At 40.5% G+C, this 25,931-nt stretch overlaps 2 protein-coding genes across 3 annotated transcripts in view; one reads left to right on the top strand and one right to left on the bottom strand.

Annotated features, from left to right (window-relative positions):
- rap1gapb (RAP1 GTPase activating protein b) overlaps positions 1-15,205 on the top strand; it is a 95,469-nt gene extending 80,264 nt beyond the window's left edge. Inside the window, exons 14-26 of one of the 2 annotated variants that reach the window (XM_083893085.1) lie at positions 1,107-1,262; positions 1,382-1,453; positions 1,573-1,659; positions 2,427-2,567; positions 6,028-6,159; positions 8,225-8,302; positions 9,364-9,473; positions 9,694-9,813; positions 10,328-10,469; positions 11,720-11,819; positions 12,286-12,392; positions 12,823-12,870; positions 13,024-15,205. In XM_083893085.1, the coding sequence (XP_083749211.1) occupies positions 1,107-1,262; positions 1,382-1,453; positions 1,573-1,659; positions 2,427-2,567; positions 6,028-6,159; positions 8,225-8,302; positions 9,364-9,473; positions 9,694-9,813; positions 10,328-10,469; positions 11,720-11,819; positions 12,286-12,392; positions 12,823-12,831 (1,254 nt within the window). In that variant the 3' untranslated portion in view covers positions 12,832-12,870; positions 13,024-15,205. The remainder of the gene's footprint in view (positions 1-1,106; positions 1,263-1,381; positions 1,454-1,572; positions 1,660-2,426; positions 2,568-6,027; positions 6,160-8,224; positions 8,303-9,363; positions 9,474-9,693; positions 9,814-10,327; positions 10,470-11,719; positions 11,820-12,285; positions 12,393-12,822; positions 12,871-13,023) is intronic. The other variant, XM_083893086.1, reaches the window with a different exon arrangement.
- A 150-nt stretch (positions 15,206-15,355) lies between these two features.
- On the bottom strand, positions 15,356-23,638 carry padi2 (peptidyl arginine deiminase, type II; the record flags this gene model as incomplete). The annotated part of the gene is made up of 16 exons (XM_083892932.1): positions 23,528-23,638; positions 21,199-21,370; positions 20,830-20,899; positions 20,311-20,372; positions 19,969-20,086; positions 19,216-19,362; positions 18,923-19,113; positions 18,660-18,763; positions 18,304-18,415; positions 17,354-17,461; positions 17,131-17,282; positions 16,899-17,046; positions 16,627-16,720; positions 16,460-16,539; positions 15,676-15,813; positions 15,356-15,589 (listed from the first exon to the last, which is right to left on the bottom strand). Exons 1-16 carry the CDS (start codon positions 23,617-23,619, stop codon positions 15,356-15,358), a joined length of 2,022 nt encoding a protein of 673 aa, XP_083749058.1. The 5' UTR covers positions 23,620-23,638.
- Positions 23,639-25,931: the final 2,293 nt, after the last annotated feature.

Here is a 25,931-nt window from a genome sequence, read left to right as displayed (position 1 = left end):
GATGATACCCCAACTCCCACAACAATTCCAAACAATAACGTCAATGTATACTTTCAGATCCCAAATTAAAACTTTATTACTCAGATTAGCTTATTACCCATCATGACCATCCCCCCACAATCTAATTTTAATTAATAATTTTAATAAATTTATATATAATACATTTTTATTTTTTTAATCAATCTCCATCTACTGTGTTGATCTTGTCCATTTTTATTTCATCTCAACTTTTGTGTGCTTGATTTATCTTCTTATTTAATCTGTAAAGCGACCTTGAGTGTTAGAAAGGCGCTTGCAAATAAAAATGTTATTATTTTTATTATTATATATTGGACCCCATGAGCTGTCCAATATAAAGTTATTAACAAGAGGTAGTGAAGTGATAATGGGGGCAAAAGTTGAGGTCACACCCCGGACAGGTTTGCCAGTCCATCGCAGGACAAACACACACAGAGACGAATAACCATCTACCATCACACTCACACCTGTGTGTCCTTTTAACCTTATTCACAATGTTGCATTGACTGTGGGATGAATCAAGAATACACCACACAAAAAGGCCCTTTTTTGTCAAACCTGGACACAAACCTCTTTGTTGCGAGGCAACAATGCTCACCACTCTACCACCTTGTGGTCTGTTTCTATCAGTTAATTTATGAAAATGTATCATTTGAAGAACAGCCAAAGCTAAGTTTGGCAACTATATATCTGTTTCTTCCATTGTGATTCATATTTATTGACAGCCACACACTCATTCAAGATCGATCGTAGCTAAATTGAAAAAGTAAAGTAAATATAAAGGTTCATGGCAGTATGTTCATTCATAGATTCAACACCTTTCCACTTCCTTTAAGGGAAGAGCTACAACAAGACATAAGGTTTCCAATTTTTTATACCTGATAGTTGTATAAACTGGGCTGACAAGCATCTCAGACCAGAGGTTGTACTCTTGGATTAAAATCAATGTCCGCCGCTTCGCTGTGACTACATTTCCGAGTCAATCTCCGAGTGCTGGATGTGACAGGCCTGTTTTTTGTAAATGCTCCAACTGGTTATTTGACATGTTTCCACATTTGTTTAGTTTTGTTTATCTGTGCCCCCTCCAGCTGCAGAGGAAGAGGCACATAGGCAACGACATCGTGGCCATCGTGTTCCAGGAGGAGAACACGCCCTTTGTGCCCGACATGATTCAGTCCAACTTCCTGCACGCGTACGCGGTGGTGCAGGTGGAGAACGCTTGCACAGACAATGTCACTTACAAGGTTTGTTCTGAGGACAGTCAATTCTATATAAAGCCACGGTGACCCATCTGTGTGACGCATCCATCAGACATTACAGTGTTCCTTTCAGAGGCTTTGCCTATACCTGCTTTCTTTCTCAGGTGTCTGTGACGGCAAGGGATGATGTACCTTTCTTTGGGCCGGCTCTGCCTGACCCAGCCATCTTTAAAAAGGTAAGGCACTGAGAATTCACTATATATATATATATATATATATATGTATATCAGGTTGATTTCTTCAAAAATACGCATCTTGAAACTTTTATTCGCTCTGTATCCTCCTCCTTCGTCAGGGACCTGAGTTCCGTGAGTTCCTCTTCACAAAGCTCATTAATGCAGAGTACGCCTGCTACAAGGCTGAGAAGTTTGCCAAGCTGGAGGTGAGAATTGTGTGTGTGTGTGTGTGTGTGTGTGTGTGTGTGTGTGTGTGTGTGTGTGTGTGTGTGTGTGTGTGTGTGTGTGTGTGTGTGTGTGTGTGTGTGTGTGTGTGTGTGTGTGTGTGTGTGTGTGTGTGAGAACTTGTATTTGGTACTTCTTTAGGACCTTTCCAGGACCAGTTCTCCACAAGGAGACCAAAACCTTGACCTAATGACCTAATGACACAGAATCTAATGTGGTAAACTGGTTAAGTTTGCAGCTAGGATATGAATTGTGGTTCGGTTGAGATTAAGGTTCGCAATCAACTAGTTATGGTTAAGGTTAGGGATAATGATTTGTGTAGGCTGCCCAAATGAATAAGAATAAGAAGAATGGCCTTTATTGTCATTTGTATTGCATAAAATGCACCAAACTCCTTTGGTGCATAAGAAACAATATAGATTAACCTAATAAAAAAAACTGTTTAAATACAATTAAAACTGTGTCATAGTACAATAATAAATAAGCTATATGCATGGAAAAAGAGGAGAATGAAGAGGTGTGGTTGTATTAATAGTTATAATAAATATAATATTATTGCACTTGGGAGTCAATGCAGTTTTTGGGTTTTCACACAGTCTCTCACACTGAAAATGCCACAGTGTGACTCAGCCCATCTAAGATTCATTGCCATATTTGTTTCATTTGAAATTATGAACTTTAATTTTAGATTTTAGAGGCAGCACCAGTGCCTGTGTAATGAAACTCTTGTTGTTGTTGTTGTTGTCAGGAACGCACACGTTCAGCCCTGCTGGAGACTCTATATGAGGAGCTGCACATCAACAGCCAGTCCATGATGGGTCTTGGTGGCGATGAAGATAAGTTGGAGAACGGGGCCGGAGGTGGAGGCGGGTTCTTTGAATCCTTTAAGGTACATACCTTAGCGTCATTCCTCATTTTTAATGAGATGGTGCTGTTAATATGCATTAGAGAGAATGGAGACAAGTGGAGAAACTTTCCGGGTGCTTTCCTTACCCCCTTCCCCTGTCCTGTCTCTTGGCTGGGATTCTGGGTATTCACACATAAGAGAAAAGAAATCACCAACAAACAAACCAAAAGATAGCAGTATCTCAAAGGACCAGCCCTTTGACATTTGATTTCCTCACTTGGCTGTGGAGCTGCTGAAAGGCACTTTGCTTTTTGACTGAGAGTGCTCCATCAATGACCATTAAGGTTGTGGAGCGACACTCAGCTGCTGCAGCATGGCACTAGAAGCTGTGATTGTGTGTGTGTGTGTGTGTGTGCGTGTGTGTGTGTGTGGTGAGCAGTTTAATGACCCCTCATTAAGGAGCCGATGATGCAGTCTGCATGTTTCCCACTGGGCAGCGTTCCCCTACTGTTTTTCCCTCTTCTCTGTCGATTACTTCTCTTTGCTGCTTCGGAGAAATATACTTACATTTCGCACAGTCTCTTCATTTCATTACATCTGTGATTCTATGCTTTCATTCTCTATGTCTGTATAAATGTCTCTCTCTTGTCTTTCTATCTGAAAGCCGTCTCACTCACTTATGTTTTCATGACTTGAGAAAAACTTAAACTATTGTGCTTGTCCAACTAAGAGTGGACATTAATTTTTAAAGTCTGCCTGAAATTGTCCTTAATGGAATTTCTCAAAGACAGACTAACCCATTTAAAGAATGTGGACGGGAATCTGATTACAAGCTTTCAATTGGACACAAATCAACTCGGGAACACTGATTATGGTCCATAGGCAAGTTTAGTCTCAAAGTGCTTTACAAGGGCATAGAAAGACATTTAGAAAAGCATAGAATTAAACCAAGACATTAATATGTCATTAAAATTAAAATAGTCATTAAACTCATGAGATCTAAATGTGCGATTTGCCAATACAAAGTGCATTGAAAAGATTTGAATTGATAACCAAGATGATTGTTTAAGAATTTAAGAAAAAGCTGCAGTAAATAGTTATGTTTTCACAGTCTGAGCAGACCTCAGGTGTTCAGGCAGTTTGTTCCACATTAAACCTGTTCCTGATGGTCTTAGAGCTCTCGATGCTTCATAGGGAACTAATAAGTCTATGATATTATGGTATTTTTGAGTCCGTGAAGACACCATTATATTATTATGAACAAGCTTTTCTGTGTCTAGACAGAAACCCCTTGATCCTAGCAATGTTCTTCAGATGGTAATAGCCAGACTTAGTAATAGCTTTTAGGTGGTTGTTAAAAATCAGGTCTGAGTCGGTAATTACACCAATATTTCTGGCTTGATTTGTAGTTTTCAATGACACGGAGTCGAGGAGAGCGCTGACTTGTGACCTTTTGACCAGTTTTGGGGCTAAAAACAATCACTTGAGTCTTGTCTGCTTTGAGAAAGTTCTGGCACATCCACTCATACACTTACTCGGAGAAAGTAAGGGATCGTAGTCATGTGATGACACTGAAATATAACGTTGTGTGTCATCTGCATAGGTGTGATAAGACATGTTGTAATATGTAGTAATATGCGGAGATAGAGACTCAAAAATACAAGGAAAAGCTGCTACAACAGAAGAAGAACACAACAGGGAAAATGTGATGAAATATAGAGAGCGAGCTCATGCTCTGGCACCTCAAAGAAATTCACATTTTAAAGTCAACGTGTGATAGTAAGACTTGTAATTTCACTCAACATGACCCCAGCTAAACCAGAAATTAAACGGAGCATGGAAACATACTGAATGCCTCTTTCTCTATTTGTGTGAAGATTTTCCATCCCTTCCCCCCCCCCCCTCTCTCTCATTATTCACTGTCCCTCATCTCAGCTTCACCATGAACACAAACAAACCTGCACTACAGTCGTTCGCCTCCTTACATGATAACAGAGAAGATGACAGATGCTGCATCATCCCACTCCACTGCAAAGCCTACACTCTCCTCGACCTTTTGTGAACCTTTGTTTCAGTCACACGTATTAAACCCCCCCCCCTCTGCGTGTTGACCTGCACTGCCCCTCAGTGTTCGAAAATAGTCCTGCATATTAACATGTACAGTATATGAACACGACCATATGCTCACATATGTTTGTGCCCCCTCACCGTTATCATCACACTGAATAATAGGTTCAACATGGGAGACATTTATTTTTAAAAGCAGTGTTGTAATGTAACAAAGTACAAATACTTTGTTACTGTACTTGAGTAGAATTTTCTCATATCTGTACTTTACATCGTTATTTATTTTTCGGACAACTTTGACTTTTCCGCTCGATACATTTCCCTTAACCGTCTTCGTTACTCATGACTACAAAATAAAAGTTGAGTTAATGCCTGTTTGTTGTCGCTAGTTGTTTTTAGCGGCACCAGCTGTTAGCCGCTAAGCTAAGCTGTTAGCCGCAGATTTCGGCTCCAAGTTTGACTTAAAACACACCAGCGGCTCATTGTTTACCGTGTCCGTCCAACACAGAGGCTCTGGTCTCCGGGTTTCTGGTCTCCTGTCTTCGGGTTTCTGTTGTACACTCCGGACACTGGGTTTCAGCTAACAGTTGTTTCAGCTCTCAGCTGTCAGCTGAGCGGCTAACCAATACTTTTACTTTTACTTCTAATACATTTTAAAGTACATTTTATATCAGAAATGTACTTTTGATACTTAAGTGCAGTAATGTCAGGTACTTTAAGACTTTTAATAGTTGTAATTAGTGCTGTCAAACGTTAAAGCGTCAACGGCGTTTAACGGCGTCAACGTTAACGCACAACGCGCTTCCAAGGCGACTTAAAATGAGTCTGTAAAGTAACGCTACACTTTAAAAACAGAGGCACATGCTGGGTATTTGTAGCGCTGCTCTTTTTCGTTTAATAAATAGACCGCTCCAGTTCCACTGTAGGTGCGCTAATGGCGCTTAAAGGAGCTAATGCAGTTAACGGAGCTAACTGGTAAACTGTGCCTGGACTCCAGTGTCGCAGCACGTAAACATGACGTCATGCGCGTCTTTTTCCGGTCAGTCGTCATGGAAACGTGTGATGCGTTAACCTTTTGCACAGCACGAGTAGTAATAGTAAGTAAAATTCTAAAAGGTGACTTTGTCTACCTAAGTCATTTTCTGGTAAGATACTTGTACTTTTGTTCAAGTATTGCTCAAGTACTTTATACAAGACTGTTTAAAAGTTGCCGTTGAATCTTTAACTCGTAATGTTACAAATTTACCATTAAATCGTTATATTTAGGATTTGTCATATTAAGGAAATTGCTTGTGTTTCTTCCTTCCTGTGACAAAATGTATTCTGCATAGTACAACACCTACGTGTAAGTAAGGTGAAGTATCGGCTCAGTGTGTTGGGTTTCCACATTATCTTGGTGGATCCACTGACAGTATCTCCTCGTCTCTCTCTGTAGCGGGTCATCCGCAGCAGAAGCCAGTCAATGGATGCCATGGGCCTCAGTAACAAGAAGTCACACACAGTCTCCACTAGTCACAGTGGCAGCTTTACCCACAATCCCGCAGAGAGCCCCAAAACCCCAGGGATTGTAAGTAGCCCATTCTGGTTCACATGATGCCCACTAAACATGTACATTCAGGGTATAGTATACTAGAGTCCTCATGGTTAGCATCAGTGTGCTAACATCAAAGCACTCGCTTTCATTGCTGACATTTTTGCATTCCCTCTTTGCTTTGTACTATATATGCTTTCACTGATATATTTTATTTTAATTTATTTCACATTGTCCTTATTAATTACTCACTTTACTCTAATTGTTTGTTTTGAAAAATTCATTCTTCATTGAGTCTCATGTGTTGGGACGATATTAAATGAGTGTCCTCACTTGATATTAGATAACTCGGTGAGCTCAGTGTAGCAGCTGTTTGACTACCCAGACTCCCTTTGTGCCTCATTAATGTGCTTTTGTCATGACTGGCATCCTTGTGGAAGTGTTGAAAAAAAAACACAAATAAAACCTTCCACAGCAGCTTGTGTGCATGGCTGAGAACAAATGCATGAAGTGTGTCACAAAATGTCCTGTTTGTGTCTCTTTCGAAAATGGGGTTAATTATGTTTATAGCTTATTGGCTAACTGACAGACAAATCATTTGAAGTCGAACAAAATTAAACCCATTTATTTAAGTTTTCTATATCGACACTACTCATGGGCTGGGTGATTAAAAAAAAAAAAAAAAGAAAGAAATATAACAAAAGTTTAATATTGATTAGGGCTGAAACCATTAATCATGTTATTATTATTGTTAAATCATATTGCTCCAGTGTATCATCTCATGTAGAGTCATCTTTTCAGAAATCTCTGCAGGCTCACTGTCTCTGAATATGCCAAGAAGCACCCACGAAGTTTCTCCAGAATCCTCATAATCCTGATTTAATGTGCACACAGCCTCTCTCTCTCTCTGTGTGTGTCTATGTGTGTGTTTTTTAGAAGAAGTGTCTTCCTCGAAACAGTTTCTCTGTCACTTGCTGCAGAAGCTCAGTTCATGTTTTATTTGCATCAGCTTATTTTTGAGCTTAAGATCCTAACCACTGAGACGCTGTCAGAAAAACTCCAGCTTTAGTGACAGGTTTTGGTGACAGAAGTTACCGACTAGAGCTTTATCATTTCTGAAGTAAATATTTTGTATGTTTATAGAACATCCGTATTCTGTTAGTCAGACTTAAACCAGACTTTTGAACGCATGTGAACATGTTATAGTCCAACTGAAATTGTATTAAATGGAATTTAAAGGCACCATATGTAAGAATGTGGCCAAAACAGTTACTACACTCAAATTCAAAATACAGAGGTCTTTTTACAGAGGTTTCGTTTCTCTCCGCCATTGTAGCTCAGACTTTACTGGCAACCCGTGGTTGCTCAGCAGCTGAGACTCTACTGACTGCAATGATTGGTAGACGGCGGTAGGTGGCGCCACATGCCAAAACATGATTTCAAAACATAAACATGATTTGCAATCTGCAAAATATTTATTTTTTTATGCAAATATTTTGTCTGTACTGTTGTTGTTGATGAGTTCAGTTTGTTATATGAACATTATTCCTGAGTCTCTGTGACATATTAAGAGGATTTTATGGCCAGTTGCTTTAGATTTATTACATAATGCACCTTTAAGTAGCTCACATTTACTGAGGTTATAATCGATATGGAGTGATTTGAAAGTGTGTATCTGTATGACCTTTTTGTCCATATCACCCAGCCCTCCTCTCTAGTTTTTGGGTAGCTGCCTCTGAATACTCCACTGCACAGACTTGTTCCCCTCAGAGCAGCGAGTGCGGACATGCCTGCTACCTCGCTGGCCTGTCGCTCTACCCTCCTTCTGTGTTGGGGACCACAGCCTGCGTTTGCTCCAAAAAAACCTCTAACTACTTCCTCAATGTCACGTTCCTCTGTAATAATTCATGCCGCGAGCTCTTTTTTCCAAGCTTTTTTTTGCACTTTGTTGTTGAAACTTTTTTGTTGTGTTGTGCGCATGAAATCTTATGATGTGTTCTTTTTTTTCTTTCTTTTTCCTTCTCCCTCTCTTGCTTGTTTCAATCCATCACCCCTCTCCTCTCTCCACTCCCCCTCACCCCCCTCGTCTCATGTGGTTCAGTCATTGCTTGTCCCAGGGAAAAGTCCCAGTAAATATGGACGTCGAGGCAGTGCCATAGGGATAGGAACAATAGAAGAGGTTCATGTATAATTCTCCCTTCCTTGTTTACTATTGCTTGTCATTTTTTATTTTAAATGTACAGTTACTGGTTGCCCTAATTGTATTTATTAAGTGTGGTTTAGTGAGATTGTCGTTAAAGTAACATTTGCTTTTATTTGAATCACGTTCTCTTCCCCGTCCAAAAAAGTATCGCTTCAATCTGAAATCCCTTCACCTCTTTCAATTTTTAACCGTGCAGCTTGACGCTGAAAAAGAAAAAGAAACTTCAGAGGAGAAAAATGTAATTAGACGCCAGCGTATGTTCTCATAAATTCATTCGCTGCTGAGTTATAAGGCATATTAAATTAAACTTGTGATGTTTTTCATCATTAAAACAGTTATAACACCAAGCGCGGATGCTTCTGGAATAGAAATTCACTTCCTACCTGAAGCCTTGTAGATTGTGGATTCGTAAAACATGTTGCCAATGCGTCATTACGTTATTTCTTGACCAAGACATCACTTCATGATTCCTTTGCAGCACATTTTACATATATATAGATAGATATCTTTACTGCATACACTCAGGTCCATAAATATTGGAACATCGACACAATTCTCTTCTTTTCGGCTCTATACACCACTACAATGGATTTGAAATGAAACAAGATGTGCTTTAACTGCACACTACTTAGCTTTAATTTGAGGGTATTTACATCCAAATCAAGTGAACGGTGTAGGAATTACAACACTTTCTATATGTGCCACCCACTTTTTAGGGCACCAAAAGTAATGAGACTAACTTAACAATCATAAATCAAACTTTAAATGTTTAATACTAATAGTCGATTACAGCCTGAAGTCTGGAAGGCATAGACGTCACCGGACGCAGGGTTTCATCCCTGGTGAGGCTCAGCCTGAGCATCACTACAAATCTATTGTGGTGGTATATAGAGCCAAAAAGAAGAGAATTGTGTCGATGTCCCAATATTTATGTCCCTGTGTTTACATATTTACTGCTGTAGTTGTGAGAAGCAGATATTTTGTTTGTTTGTTGGTGTGGTGTGTCTGACTTCCCTCTCCCTGCACACTCATGTCAGTCATTGATAATTCCTGGGAAAAGTCCAACCAGGAAGAAGTCTGGGCCCTTCAGCTCCCGCCGCAGCAGTGCCATTGGTATTGAGAACATCCAGGAGGTCCAAGAGAGGAGGTGAGAGGGAAAGAAAACTGTCTTTAAAAGGTTCCTGTGATTAATGTGTTTATGAGAAGCTACGGTGACCTTTGTGCCGTAGAAGTCCCATAACATCTGTTAATAGTAAACTAATGAAAAATCAAGTATAAATAGTTGATGTAACGTCCTGTAATATTCAACCTTTTATCAATAAATGTACTTTTCTTTTCTGATCTTCATCTCCATCCCTGTCCTGAAGCCGGGAGGTGTCGCCCAGCGCCCAGAGGACACTCGACAGCAGCCACCTGTCGCAAGAAAACAAATCCTTGGACACCTTGTCCAATCACAGCTCTCCAGACTTCCCTGCCACCAAGAACAGGTAACTACTGTTAAATGACATAATCACAACAATAAGAAGTTACATTTATGATCATCCACGTGTTGAGTGATGGGAAAAGACAAAAATGGGTCAAATCGATTTTGATTTTATTGTGATTTTATCCTCACAAGGATGATTTTAAACCAACAAACACACACGTAGAGTAAAGTCGAGTAGTAAAAATGTTCCCGAGGGGCAACACTATGCGTCAAACACAGCACATCACTATCACACACCATCGTCTTTTCACTGTCAGCGTGAATCATTATCGCCGTGATTCTAATACAACAGAGCACACATTCGGCAAATGCAGCGGCAATGTATAATTAAGAGGGTGGGTTTTTTTTGTTTTTAAATGTGGCACACAGTTGCATCAGAGGGAACAAGACACAGGGCTGTGAAAAGATGAAAAATTTCATTCAATTTTTGGGAGAAAAAAAAGAAACATTTTGCTTCTGCTCAAAGTTGTGTGTATTTTGTTTTTTTACGTGATCAGAGTGACCCAGGTGTGTAGTTTGGCAATGTGTTACAGGGCACCATCCATCCCCGAGGCGCAGGACCTTTCCCGCTCCTCCTCCAACGCCAGTAGCTTTGCTAGCGTCGTGGAGGAGCAAGAAAATGAGCCGGAGCCTGAGGAGGAGTACGACACTGGACTGGTGGGTGGAGACACAGATGACCCAAACCACAAAAGCAGCTTCTTTTTACACCTGTGGTTATGGCTATTCTTTCTGTTTTTTCTAGTTATACATTGTTGGTTGAAAAAATTGTATAGCATTCATTGACCTACGCCAAGGAGGTATATATGTTTGTCTGTCTGTTAGCAACATGACTCGAAAAGTCACGTACGGATTTGGATGACATTGGGACCCAGTGACTAAATTTTGGGTGTGATCGGGTGGGGGGGGGGAGGTTGAGCTGCCTTGGTGGAGGTCTGCGCTCTCCGAGTGCTTTTCTTGTTTAAACCAATAGAGAACGTAGATAAAGCATAAAGAAATGGATATCTAAATCAACTAAAACTGGCAAATAATCAGCAGTTACACCTGTAATAACTTTCCAATTAGGTTATTGATAAATTAGATCATTTAAAATGATTGTATTTTAAAATGGTTGTACTTGTTAAATGGTAAATGTTTGCTAAATTAGACAAAAAAAAGATCGATGACATCTTCAGAAATTGGATGTGGAATTCAATTTAAACTACACTCAACAAAAATATAAACGCACAAAGGAAAACTATCCAAATTTATCCTAATTTGAGAGCATTAGGGTCAATTTCAAAACAAAAGTCCTGGAGTACTGGCAGGAAGATCACAATGGGGGTCGATGATCCAAGTTCACAAACTTTAATAACGTGTGTGTCCACCATTAGCCTCACGCAGAGCGGTACACCGGCGACGCATGGACATCACCAGGTTGTCGATCGTGGAATGATGCACATTCAGTTGTGTTGCCACAGCTATAACGCTCAGCCCAGCACTCAGCTCCCTCATGATTTGTGACATTTGTGGCATATTGACAAGTGACAAAAGTCCACATTTTGGTGTGCCCTTTTATTGACCAGACCATAAGGAGTGTCTGTGTACTGGTCACGCATATTGACCACCACTCTGCCATGCTCCTCTCATAACTCTCGTGAGTTTAAATACTATTGACTACAATCTGAGATTGTAGTCAATAGGAGTGGCCAAGTGACACTGGACTACTGGGTTTGAGCAAAACAAATCATTCCATAAACAAATGCATCAAGAATCCGAGCAAATGTCATGACGTTCTATTTTTGTTCACCATTTCAAGTTTGTGCGTTTATATTTTTGTTTAGTATATTTTAGATATGTCAGATCTATATTTTCATAATATACATAAAAAAAGAAAAATCTTGAAACACTTTTACATTTATTTTTTACAGGAAAGTATGTCGTGTGTTACCCCGCTCAGGAAAGACTCGTTCGTGTACGGCTCTGGGCTGGAGGACAGTGTGTGCAGCACGGGCCAGGGAACTTTTCCAGGTGAGTTAAGGAGACACTGACTCCTATTACTGGGCTGGTAACAGCCTCAGGGCGCTGGACACGTTAGCGAAAGGTCGACTGATCACATGGGTGTCTGGGGGAAATATAAATGCAGAGGCAGATGTCATACTAACCCCCTCTGCTTGTGCAATTAATATTGAAGCAGCCTTGAGTGACAAACTTCACCTCAGCTGCACCAGTAGAGCTGTGCCAACAGCTGATGGCCTGTTTTGTGTAACTGTGAGGGGGGGGGGGGGGGCGCACTTTTCTTAAATGAATGACATCCATTCTGCCTAAAACCGTTTCAGCACAACTTTGTATTTTCTTCCTTTCTATCACTAATGTTGAAATTTGAAAACATTAATCTTTTGCATGTCGGAATAACGTTCAGCCGGGAACGGCTGGCAGCATTATGAGCTTGACTTTTATTAACAATGACAGCCACACGTCTGTCGCCTTCCCCCAGTTTCTCGTCTTCAGCAGCAGCTGGATGGAGTGAAGACGTCGGAGCCAAAAGGGACAGACGGCAGGCCCAAGACGGAGCGCCCCCCGCAGGAGCAAATGTTCTCGTCGGTAAGACAATGTGACTTCAAGAGGTTTACAAATCACTGTATTAAAGAGACAAATTCGGGTGATATAATCCCCTTCCGTTGCGATAAAGCGAAGATTCAATATAATGTTCATGCACAACAAGTTTCGTCATTTTCTGCACACAAATGTGTTTAAAACCCACGCTTAACTGATTTCTTTAACTTTCTCACTGGAGAAAAAAATCCCTCTGTAATTATCTGACAATTACTGTGACAAATGTCAGATAATTACAGACGTATGGATGGATATTTATAAGATCTTTAATTTGCATGAAAACAAATCAGAACAGTGAGCTGTATTCAAAACAGAAAGGATCATTAGTCGCATGCCTCATCTGATGTTTATTTTCTGCAGGCTTCTGTTGCTGACATTAACTTGTCTCTCTCAATTTCCTCCTCATACCTCTGTGCAGAACTGTTAGCCACACCTAAATGATCACAACGTCAACATAATTTTTCAGGTTAGATATTTTAATTTATAATTTGGGCTAATTAGCAACACAATACTGAGGATATTTGACTTGTTCTACCTTAGTTTTTTTTTTTTTTGTCCTTCTTTAACTCCTCGAACAGCTATTTTGGCTTCCAGATAATCTTCTTCTCCTCTGTCTCAGCGTTCCCATTAGGAGGCTTTTTTTGCCAAAAATGAGCCAAGGGCATGTGACTGATGTGGCACAGAATTAGAAGCCCCAATCAGAAGACTGATGAATCCGCTGCCCGTCATGATCGATGGGCAGCTTCGTGGACACGTCCCTACCTACTGCCCTTGTTCCAGCTTCGTGCGGAATCCCTCTCGATTTGCTGGAGTACCTCCACGCCGCCGGCAGACTGTCAGCTGGCTGAGCAGAAAAAAAAAAGTCATTCTCCAGGCCAGTACTCTCTGAAACTCCATTCTTTCTGTAAAGTCTCTTTCTCAAATGTCCTCTTTTAACGAGCAAGTGAATAGGAGTTTAATCTATAGTGACTGAAAGAATGAGGAGGATCTGTGGAGAGAAGAGTTGCACTACAGGGGAAATGTGATTTCACGGTGACAATGTACTCTGGTTTTACGTTGACATACGTATGTGTGTGTGGCTATCTGCCATGTTTTTTGTTTTTTCTGATGTTCTATTCTTCTTATTCTGAGTATTCTACGGTGGATATTTGTTGTAAACCCATCCCGTGTTTTTGAAGGGTACTTCATTGGTGCCACTGTTGCTCGCACCTTTTTCATAGTAGGTGGGTGAATTATAGGGCTGGGCGATCAATAGCTTCAAATCAATATCACGATATATTGAGCAGCTCAATTCGATAAATGAACGAGAAGTTCTTTGCATAATTTGCATAATTGACCATTTGCCTGATATAAGTGTCTGCGTGTCTTAAAGGGACATGAACATACAGGTAGCCTGCCTACCTACACACAGCCAAAAACAACTTTTATTTTGTTTTCTTTCTTTCTTTCTTTTTTGAATTATCGAATGTATCGATAACGGCAAAATTATCGTCGTAAATTTCGATATATCGCCCAGCCCTAGTGAAATATACAACAGAAATTGTGTCTTTTTTTTCTCTCTCTTGCATTCAAAATAGACAGTCGTCGTTCCACAGCACCACAGACTCTACTTGTGCTCTACAACTGTAGTAAAAAGCAGAGTTGCTGTACCTGCCCCGACCAGCAACGTCGTGCATCCTCACTTCATACTTCTGCTGTTACAGAACTTTTGTGTCTCTCGTGGCTCCGTCACACACACCACTTGCTGATTTGATGTCTGTCTATTGAGTGTGTATTCGACGGTACTGTGCATGGTGTACAATCTGCTTGCCAAAAAGAAAAAAAACCCTGTACCATCTGTATACTGGTGCCATGCTTTGACTTAGAGGTGTTATCCCTGTCATTTGTGTTTGAGAGAAGAAAAAAAAACAAAAGAGACCAGCCGACATTCTCCCAAGTGCAGTGCACATTTGCTGATAGAGCCAAAATGCCACTTACCTAATTTTATTTGTGAAGTTTAATATTATGTATGTGACCGAAGCACTACACTATTTCACTGGATTGTTCCCGAAATGCTGACCTATTGAAGAAAACACGATCTGTTGCTAAATATGAATTACACTGTGACTCGGTTTGAAGTTGCCTTTATGATCGCTGAGCTGCTTTGAAGGTAGGTTTTTATTTAAAAGGTGCTGCGTTGCCAGCTGCCTTGAATGTAAACTATAGGCAGACGTGTAGATGAACGTACGTACAGTATCTGCTGATGATTAAGTCGTGTGTGCATTAAGTCTGAAACAGCTCAGCTTTCCTTTGTTTGGGATTTTAACTGAAATATGAAGGAATGAACAGCTCCATAGAGTTGTTTAATCTCAGTTTATTGTGTATAGGTCATTCATGACAGCATTTAGTTTGTCAAGTACAAACGGTTTAAGACACTGGACCAAAGCTGCAAATCAGATGAGAATAAACTAACATTTGATTCTACAGGAAAAAAAAAAGACACCTTGGTAGTAGGAATGATGAAGAAAAACACTGTATAACCATTCAATTGACTCTCCTCTCGACTATTGGTGCTTGAACAGATGAACTACGCCCTCTGGTGGCTATGTAATATAGCACATCATCACTATGTGGTACCCATCCATTTCACTGTGCTTACACTGTACTATGCCAACGTTGATCCAAACCACAATACGACTGGGAGTGAATCTTCTCTGTGTTTGATTCAAATGATTGTAATTGTGTTCTTGTCATCTCGTTTGCTTATGCCCCCTTGTTCAAAAGATTTGTAAATACTGCTTTAAATCCCTTTTTTGTAAATGACGCCAATAAAAAAAAAAAGGTTTAATGAATTTGAAGACGCACACATCAAACCTTTTGTGGTATTTTTGCACATGAAACCGAGGGTTAACAAGCATTTTGTGTTATTTTATGACATCTCCGCTCCTCTCTGTCCACTCCTCAGTCCTTGCTCACATCTCCAGGTTCCACCACTTGAAGTCATACGGTTCCCTGATGACGTTGGAGCCACAGTGCACCTCTCCCAGCAGCTTGTGGTAGGAGGCAAAGTTGTCAATGTACGTGCAGTTGAGGCCCAGGCCCTCCATCAGGGAGCACATCTCCGCCTCCAGGACGCAACGACCGTTCACCTTGGGTCCAAAGGGCTTTGGGATGCCGAGGTTTTTCCCCAAAACAATCATGTTTACCTGGAAAAAGTGAACATTTATTTACATCTTTTATCTCACTGATGAGAGCTTTCCTTCCTCTTACATGAGAAGTGATCACAGCTCACCATGTCGGGGTAGTAAGCCACTGCTCTGAACGTGCCGTGGTCATCCATTAACTTGAATAATATCGGCAGATCGATGATGTCCTCCTCCTCCAGACCAAGTTCTCTCTTCAGAACATCCCTGTTCCAGTCTATACAGCTCTGAAAGAGGATGGGTAATATGAGGCACATGTTGTATTACATATTACAGGCTTTAAGCCCTGTTTTCCACCAAGTAGTACAGTTTACTCCTGTTTATCCTTATTTTGATTATTTATTCACCAACAGAGAATCGAAAACACAAAATGTACTATGTTAAATATATCCCATGTTGGAAGATTCCATTCTGGTTGTGATTCCTGTTTAATTAATAATATGTTTACTGTGTCATGCTCTCCTTGGGCTGTGTTGCACTCACTTTACAGTGATGGGGGTTGACCTAAAACAATCAATCGAGTGAATGATTTCACATCTTTCTGACCCGAGGAATGTTTCCTCAGTAGAGCTTTCGGCATGCAGAAACTGTGCAATTCTGCCTGCCGTGCACCCTTAAAAGAAGAGGGTAACGTGTGCATAACTTCTCTATCATGAGCTGAAACACTGACTGTGGGCCAGGCCTTATCACCAAATCATCAGCAACACCCTGCTGCAAATCCCTTCAGCCAGGTTCAAAAATACTTGGCGGAAAGTCTTTCCACAGAGAGGAGGAGGAGATGTTATTACAGCCCCTAATGTGAGAATTAAATATTTAACCAACTGAACTGATCTTGCATCATCCTATCTGGCCTCAGCATATAATTCCACTCACCTGTACATAGATATTTTGATTATGCAATTGCTCGTCATTCACGATGTCATCCACTGATATTTTCTCTTCATCTTCCAGACCTGTGTAAATAAATATCGTAGAGAGAAAGTCAAGAATAGCAAAATGAACTTATTCAAACAGACAGACAGACAGACAGGTATGCCTACCATCAAACATGTTGGCATGTCCGTGCCCATCTTTCTGTAAATCTCTGAATAGCTTGAAGCCTGCGTCTGGGCTGGCCAGCAGCAGGCGGAAGCCCTGTGAGCAGAAACTCGAGAGTTAAGGGCACAACAACTGGCTGAATCATTTCCTCGGAGTGTTCACAATCCTGCAATCTATGAAACAGTGAGTCTGTACCAACCGGCAACGGCTACCGCATTCCTGTTTTCTCACCGAGTCATTCGGTGATTTCTCTGTATGTGGGAAGAACTCTTACCTTTCTGTCGGGCGCAGGAACAAACGTCATGAATTCATCAACGTGGCCGACGACGAGCCAGTCAGAATATAACGCGATGGGCTCCTGAACTTGCTGAGCCCACAGGAAGTCTTGAACTACTTTGGTCATGTTGCGTCCTTTAGTTGCCCTTAAAAAACATAGTAACATATGCCCATACATTACTTTACTGATTGATATTGTTAGTCAAGTCCAGATCTCTTCACAAACTTACGTAGGGAAGGCCACGCCAATGATGATCCTGCCAAGAGGGTAGTTTTTTCCATTCACAGTGACAGGAGGGCTAACCTCCAGATTACCGAACGAGTCCATGCTGCTCACGTCCTTTCTCTCGGCCACCCTCGTCACGTAGCCAAAGTCGGGTCCCTGAAGACATGAAGCCGATTACTATAAGGCACTTTGCGTATTTTTTTAACGGTGAAAGCTTTTGTAATCACCAGTAGCTCATGGTAGGGAAAGTCCTCAAGCTTTCCGTCTCGAGGAGAATCCAGAACAACGGGAAACCAGTGATGAGGTGAGTCGATGTAACCAAACTCCAGCTCATCCTGAAACATACCACAGATTATACAGAGTGAAAAGATTAGCAAACGTTTGAAAGGTAATCTGGTTGTACTCAGTCTGGTTTTCAGTTCCTTGTTTCCTGTTTTATTTTGAAGTCTTTTCTTGTGTGCACCTTGTCCAGTGTTGCTTCCTGTCCTGTCATCCCTGATGTGTTTCACCTGTGTCTTTGTCACCCCTGTGTTTGCTTCCACAGTGGTTTATTTGGTTCTGTGTGTTGCTCTATGGTCTCATGTGTTCATGGTAAGCTCCATGTTCTTCTGGTTTATGTTTTACTCTTTACATTTTGTTTTTTATAGACTGTTTTTGTTCATTTTTGTTATCTGTGTTTGGGTCACACCCATTACACAATCGAGTCCCGTGGTTGTTGTTGTTGTTGTTGTTGTTAAATCCAGTGACTGCGACTCTTATCAGTATCTCCAAATAAACCTGACCAGACTTGTCATTTTTCAGTTCTCTTCTCCCACGTTGTTTGTAACACTTCCTGTCGTGAGTGCGTGAGGTATTAAAACATTTGAGTTACGTATTTAGATGTTATTTTACACCGTAGTCCTGTAGTAAAGGAATGTTGAGATGCTCTTTCTCCTGGGACCACAATGCCAGGTAATGGGCTGCATCCTGGTGCATGTTAAGACAAGTCCACACTGTTAAATCCTTTTTAGTTTCAGGGGGGGTTCGGATCATGGAACTTTTGCCTGTTCTTTTACTTTCGATACACAACCTTATTCATGCTCCTCTAAAACTATAAACTAAAATGACCAAATAGAAAACATTAGGCAATGAGAGGTAAAGCTAACCTCGACACATGAGTCACAGAGGGTTTTCTTACCTGCATCCAGCGATCTCCTCTGTTCAAATACTCATGGCAAATCTTCAGCTTGTAGCCACTACTTGTAACAAGGTTCCTCATTCCTTTCAGGAAAGTGTAGTTATCTTTTGTGCTGGGAAAATAAACACATGGAGACAGTTTTTTTTCCAGTTTTAAAAAAATGCATTTGCACTTTTTTTCTTTTGGGGTAAAACATGGGCAAAAGCTGACAGAAGGTAAATGGGTTTCTATGCAAGTATGAAATTTCTGACACTGTTTGCATTCAGCTCCATCTGAGGGGGGTGTATGACACCACAACAAGCCGTTGCAGAATCCATTGTCAGCATCACCTGTATTATTCATAAGTCTTCTCTTACCTGCACACAAATACCTCAACAGGCTTCAAGGTGTTGGGTGTCATGATCCAGGGTGCGACCTTAAGCATGACTTTGTCTGTGAAAATTGGCGTCTCAGGGATACACTGTCAAAATAAGAGCGGTCGCTGAGAATAGGAAACTGCAAACATTATTCATTGATGTTGCTGAGAGTGTTGCTCATTCCTCTCTATATGTGAGGCCACATTTAAGTTGCATTTGTGACGACAACAGCTGTATTATTAAGTACGACTTTGTAAACTTACTGCACTGATGGGCTCTAACAGACTGAGGTTGATGCTGACGAGGCCATTGAAGTCTATGTCAGGAAACCTGAGGCCCTCCACGTAAAAATTCATCTCCGCTTCCCCTCCGAGGTAAGGCACTTCCTGTGACAGGACCTCACTGCTCAGCACCAGTGGATAGTCCGTCATGGCGTAGTTCTGGAAGATGTTTGCTAATATGAGAGCACCATAAAAGAAAACACATGCCAAAGATTTCAATAAACCACCAGAGCTACGTGTGTCATGTGTTTTTCAGGGTTTTCCTCCATACTCACACATGGCATCCGCTCTAGTGGATTTGGTCCTGAAGACTCGGACACTCTCGGCGGCGCTCTGAGAAATGTGCATGGTAAGCTTGTATCCCTTGGGGAGCTTGGCGGGGCCTTTGGTTCGCAGCACCATCAGCGTCATGTCCTTCAGGTCTGCGCATCCACAAAGAGTTGTGTGAGCTTAGTTCAGTCCACAAAACCACAGACTTACAATACATGTAATGATGAGCATGACATGAATGCCTCTCTGTGTTAAATCCAAATACACCTGACTGCATGTCTTTTCAATACAGTGTGATGACTGCACAAAAAACTGTTTTTATATCTTAGTGAGGGCACATCAAAGACATCCTGCATTCCCGAGCCTCTAACCTTAAAACAAGGCCTTAACCCAACTTTAAAACACGTTAAAGTTGTAGGGCCCAGATAAAATGTCCCCACAAGGTCAAAATGTCCCTACAAAGATAGGTTTGTACGTTTCTTGGACCGCACAAATACATAAAGTACCACTACATGAACATGAACTAGTCTATGTACAGTATTTCTGCTAAACTAGTTTGTCTACCTCCAGCTTTTTAACAGAGGTCTATTTTATCAACAGAGTGTCAACAGTATACTGACCCACAGCAGTCAGTGGATCGACATATGACTCATTTATCATTGGACTTCCTGGTTCTACTGACTTTGAAAGGGCAAATATGATAAGACAGATAAGGTAGATAAACAGAGAGAAGAAAGCTAATGAATCACACACATCACCTGACACTTTGGAGATGTGTTTCTGTTCGGCGTCCAGTTTTTTCCAATATTTTCGCTCCGAGTCACAGTTGACCAAGACGATGGCTCCATGGCCGTTAGGACCCCATGTCCACGAGTCCTAGCGTGGTTTAGACAAACACAGTCACACTCACTGCTTTTCAGTTAAATCAAATGAAGAATTCAATAACACTGCGAAGCGAAACGTGGGTGATTTTGGACGACAGCCTATTAGAGAAGTTCTTATGTGTGACAAAGCATTTTAGAATTGGGAATGAGAAGAGATTCAGAAAGAGACAAAAAGAAATGATAGATTTCGGCACTTTGCGACACCATCTTGGTCACCTTATTAGGGTTGTTCTTCTCCACAACGCCGTCTCTGTCAGCATCCACGTCCAGAGAGATTTCTGTGGGACGGAAATATGCATAAATAATTCAGTGGCTCTGAACAAGGTACAGCTATTGTTTTTACAGTATGCTGATAAATCGGAACATAAAATGAGCGATTCACAATACTAATTCTAATTAAATATATAAAATAATAACAACAAGGCAATCAGAGATGACAGACTTCACCCTATTCACGTAACAAGCCTCTGGCGGCCTCTGTTGGTCATATCGGCAAGTGCAGACAGACACACAGAGCCACTAAAAACAATACTTCACTTCCACTCTGTTGGGTAAAATGATGGGTGTGAGGATCACATGTTTAACATGCTTTGTGTGCATGGCTGAAGGAGCTCTGACAGCTAGTGATTTTGTAGATGATGCATGTCTTGACTGGACTCTTTCAAGATACATATATATATATAACTTTTAAAATGAGAATAAAATGCAAGCTGCTTTGTAATATTTTTGACTTACCAAGAGCAGTCAGGTGTAGAATTGCCTTCCCCAGAACCTCTTTGTCCGCTCCATAGTAACGGACAGACAGCTAATAGGAAAACACACACAAAGGAATGATTTACATTCCCAAAAAAACAATACATTGAAGTACTATCAATGAAAGTGTTCAGTGTTTTATTATCATGATTTGTACATCGCACAGTCATCGTGTGATTTTCCCATTTAGATCAATCAAAAAGGGTATAAATGTCACAGAAAGGGTGTGTCAGACTTTGGATTCAGGTACTGTTTTTACTTCAGGCTCTTGGATCTGACCCCGTATCTAGCACATATTGAAATACGACACGTTGAAATATGAGGGCCATGCTCTCCTGCCCTTGCTTTTACCTTGCTGTCGTTTTCATGTTCACTGGCTCTTTTCATGCAGATGAGCAGCACCGAGTTGCCGTTGAGGGGGATAGGGGAGAGGTGGTTCGTCTCTGGGGGCGAGGGTTCGATGCTGCACTCAACACTGGGGGTGCACTTCACAGAGAAGAACTTGGAGCCGGGTGGAGCACTCCTGGAAACAACAGACACAGCAGATTTTGTGGCATGTTAGGGCTGTGTTTACACCACACACACTAATGCGTTAGTTGATTGTTGAGAATCCTGACCAGGCAAGAAGATTTGGTAGGAAAAGATGAGTGGAAATTCAGATTAACTGAATAAAATTGTTTGACGATGTTTTAATTTGTGTGGCTGGCTTTGTGTTGTTTTATTTGCATGTTGCAGTTATTCTATAGAATTTTGAATTGGACAGTCTTGGGAGCTTGTGTGAGGAGGAAAAGCTATTTTTTTGCATGTGGTCATAGAAGGCTGTAAAGCCAGAAGAGAGCAGCTGAGGGAGAGCTGTGTATATACTGAGATTGGATTGTTATATTGGAGGCATTGTAAAAACCAAAATGTGTCTTAAGAGAAGAGAGTGTGTGTGTGTGTCTCCAACTGATATGGATAAGGAAGTGAAATCAGCCAACTCACTGTTTCATTCTGACACACACTCATGCACACACACACACACACACACATGCAATATAAAACCTATCTACATGTCTTTGGACTGTGGATGAAAGCCAGAGTGACTACAAGGAAACACTGAGCGATATGGCAAAACTTTAACCAGGATTCCAGTGTCTCCTTTTCTGTATAGTTCATAACATGTAATATAAAGGTAAGAGTACATATATATATGTGTGTGTGTGTGTATATATATGTGTATATGTGTATATGTATGTGTATATATATATATATATATATATACACACACACATACATGTATACATGTATGTGTATATATATATATATATACATATGTGTGTATATATACATGTATGTGTGTGTGTGTGTGTGTGTGTGTGTGTGTGTGTGTGTGTGTGTGTGTGTGTGTGTGTATATATATATATATATACAGTATATATACATAAACAGTGACTTAGAGCACTGACATGTGAAAGCAAGTCTGTAATTTGGAACAGGTGGTGAGCCAAAGTAGAAGTTGCAGTCATGATTGTGAGTCAGAGTTTTTTCTTTATGTCAGTAAAGGAGGATAAGTAATCCGTGTTAGAACAAATATAACCGTTGATTGTTTAAAGAAAAAAAAAGAAAAAAAACTGAAGAACCAGAAAATCAAGTGGTCAAATTTCACCTCATTCGTCACTCGCAGAGTTTGACTGAAGTGTCGGCAAAATTACAGGCCTCAATGACTCGACATGATATTTCTACAGAGCTCGAAGCTTTTCTTGGCGCCAGTGACACCTACTTCATTCTATATCACTTGATCTCAAGTTTTCTGTAATGTAGTTGTAATATTCTTATCACTAGTCATTTGTAGGAATGGGGAGGCATATGTAAGGAAGGAGGGGTCTTGAAAGGAGCTATCAATTGATTTACTGATAGAGTCTCCTTTATAGAAGATTGTGGAGGATACTCACTTTATTTACTACTGAAGCCTAATTATAGCCTTGGTTGGACTCAAAAACTGTGGACTTTGTCCCCTGTCACTAACAACAGAGCCGTGCCAGGACAGGTTCTCTCTCCCCTGCAAAAGCTCCTTTAATGCACTTGCTGTAGTTAGAATGTCAACACACTCTTTATTATGCCACTGCCATCAGGCAGCTTTTATCCCCCCGTATTATTTGCTATTGTAGTACAATGATTGCGGAATCACGTGCTTATCTCCCACAGTAATCCAGCCTCGCTCTGCTGTGTAGGCTAGAAATCTTTGTTTTGAGTTTCTTTGGTTAGTGGAAACAAAGTCTCTACTGTGGACAACAGAAGACTGTTGATTCTCTTCACTCACCAAACAGACATCCGCCAACACCAGGATCTGCACACAATTCTCCTCAGCCATGTTAAAATAGCACATCTATTGTCTATTTATTATACATGTCTATTATAACAGAATTATCTGATACAGGGTATAATTTAATAATCCTGCAGAAAGTGTGATTCAGGTGTTTTTGAATGGGTCAAAACTGAGTGGTGTAACTTCTTGTAATAGTCAGTAGAATAAGGTTATGTAGAATAAAGTGTTAATATGTGCTTCATGATTACTAATAAAGGGTTAGTATGCTACTTATATATGTTAGTAAGCACCTATGGTGAATATGTGTTCCCTAATCTAAAGTGTTACCTGTCATATTATAACTATATAGCTGCAGGTGATGGAAGAAGTCCTTACCTGCCCAGGTTCACGTTGAGTTCCGAGCCGACAACGCACACAACACTTGACGTTTTCCCATAATTTACTCGCAGAGTCCGGCACTGCTTCATGGCTGCGCTTTACTTTCCTCGGACACAATAGACCAGATTAGCGGTTGTTTCCAGTGTCAGCTGTTATTAACCAGTTTTTCCGGCGCTCTCATTCGGCTGCAGGGCAACAAGTGACAATAAAATCCGCAGCTCCAGGAGCTTTGTGCCTCTGTGACCGTTGATTGGTCAGACTGCTGCCCTCCCCACCGCACACCGACCCACTGTCATGTCATCTGTCTCTTTTGTCCTTTGTCTGTCTGTGTGTTTATCTCGTCTGATCTTTTATTCCCTTTAGGGGATGGGTTTTTTTCACATAGATTGCACTGAGTGTGGAAAATAATGTTGGCACCTGTGATTTTTTTTTTTTTTTGACCTTCCTTATCACGATATTAGAAAAATAAATAGAAACAGTATCGTGATAAGGAACGTAAAGGCACTTTGGAACTAAGCAGGTATATCATAATACTTTACAACCAAAGTAAGCGGTAACTATTGCAATTAAATGAAATGAAACTTTGAATGAACTTCTGCAACTGCATTGTACAATACAGTAAACCTACGATGAGGCAAATAATGACTACTTTCATTTTTATGCCATCTACGCGGAGCGCGTAAGCAGAGCGCGCCTGTGAGCGCACGCACTGCTCCATATCCACTCCATATCCACTCATTGATAAGCTTACCTGTTCAGGTTCGTCTTCAGAGTGGTCCCAACAACATGGATGACTCCCTGCGCTGCGTCCGTGTCCAGGCGACATGTTCGCTGGCATTGTGCGGTTCCTTTTCTCTTTTGTTGGAGCAGGGCGGCAGGAATACGCGTCTGTGCCACTTCTTGGTTCATTGCCCGGTCCGGTTGGTTTTGCTCAATGGTTTCTGCAGCTGTCGCTCGCTGTTCCTGGTGAGATGTGGAGATGAGAGAGACGACGAAGGCAACACTGCTTTATTACTGAGCTCATAGCCCACGGGGATGATTCTCTGTGTGTCACCCACAGGTGGAGGCGTCTCTCCAGGGAATCCCAGTTCCAAAGAGGTGTGGTCCACCTGAACGGGATACTTGAGTTTGCCCTGCATATATATATAACATATATATATATATATATATATATGCATATATATGTATATATATAACACATAAACACACACATATGTATATATATATATATATATACATATGTATATATATGTGTATGTGTATTTGTATATGTTTATATATGTTTTATGTGGATAGTAATACTTTATTTATATGCTTATAATATAATAAGTAATACATTACCTCTTTTTCACAGACACCCTACTTCACACCTCATTGTGTTGGATTTCCGTATCTTTATTATTTTATATTCATGTATTCTATTTAAATGCTTCTAATATTTTATAATACTTTTTTAAAAATTGTATTTACCTGTCTTTCTGTTTAAATAACATGTACTACTTTACTACTTGTAATGATAGTATAATACATATATATTTTTTCAGATGCAGGTGACTTATTTATCCCAAATGGGCAATTCATCTGCAGCTCACATATTACACAAACACCAGTTAAAATGTTTAAATGTTAGTAGAAACATATGGAAGTATGATGTTAAGTCACAACAATAAAACAGTAATAATTCAGTAAATAGGTCAATAAATTAGCAATAAATATAATGCATCATGCATGTGGCTTGGAAGGCTCCTTGTACTATTTGCTGGACATATTACATGGTCCAGCAAAAGTAACAATTAAAAACAGTACATACATTTATGAAAAAATTATTTAAAATAGTTGACATGACTATGACTAAATAACTATAAGGATATTTTAAGTACTTGGCGAATAATACACCATTCCAATGTAACTGTTTTTTATTTTTTTATTTACCATGTTTCGATGTGTTTTTGGAAGTGGAAAAATTGCCTATTCAGCTTCAGCTTTCTTCTCATGTACACTCAAACTTATCATTGTCATTATAGCCGATTGTAAATGTGATACTCTGAATAAACATTGCTGTGAAAAGTGAAGCTCTTCCACCAAAACAATTTGGAGTGTGATCTAACGAAATCGATGCAAAGGTTTGACAGACTTGGACATTGACCAATAGAATCCCTGTAAACATGCTAGCGAGGGGCAGGATCTCGGATATCCCATATCATCATCTCAAAGCGCTTTGTTGTTCCTTCGGGATAGTAAGACGGAGAAATATTGTTCGAATTTAGAGGAGATAACACTTCCCCCGGTTTACTTTAAACAGAACCCGGTTCAGTGTGATAGTAAACCGATGTCCTATGGTACAAAGCTACGAATTTGTGCGACTAAAGCAGCTCGGTAGTGGGGTAGCATTAGCCTCCCG

The sequence above is a fragment of the Microchirus variegatus genome, assembly GCF_963457635.1.
Source record: "Microchirus variegatus genome assembly, chromosome: 7".
In the NCBI taxonomy this organism is placed as follows: Eukaryota; Metazoa; Chordata; class Actinopteri; order Pleuronectiformes; family Soleidae; genus Microchirus; species Microchirus variegatus.
Note: the sequence above shows the minus strand (reverse complement) of the source record. Positions and strands in the feature narration are given on the sequence as shown.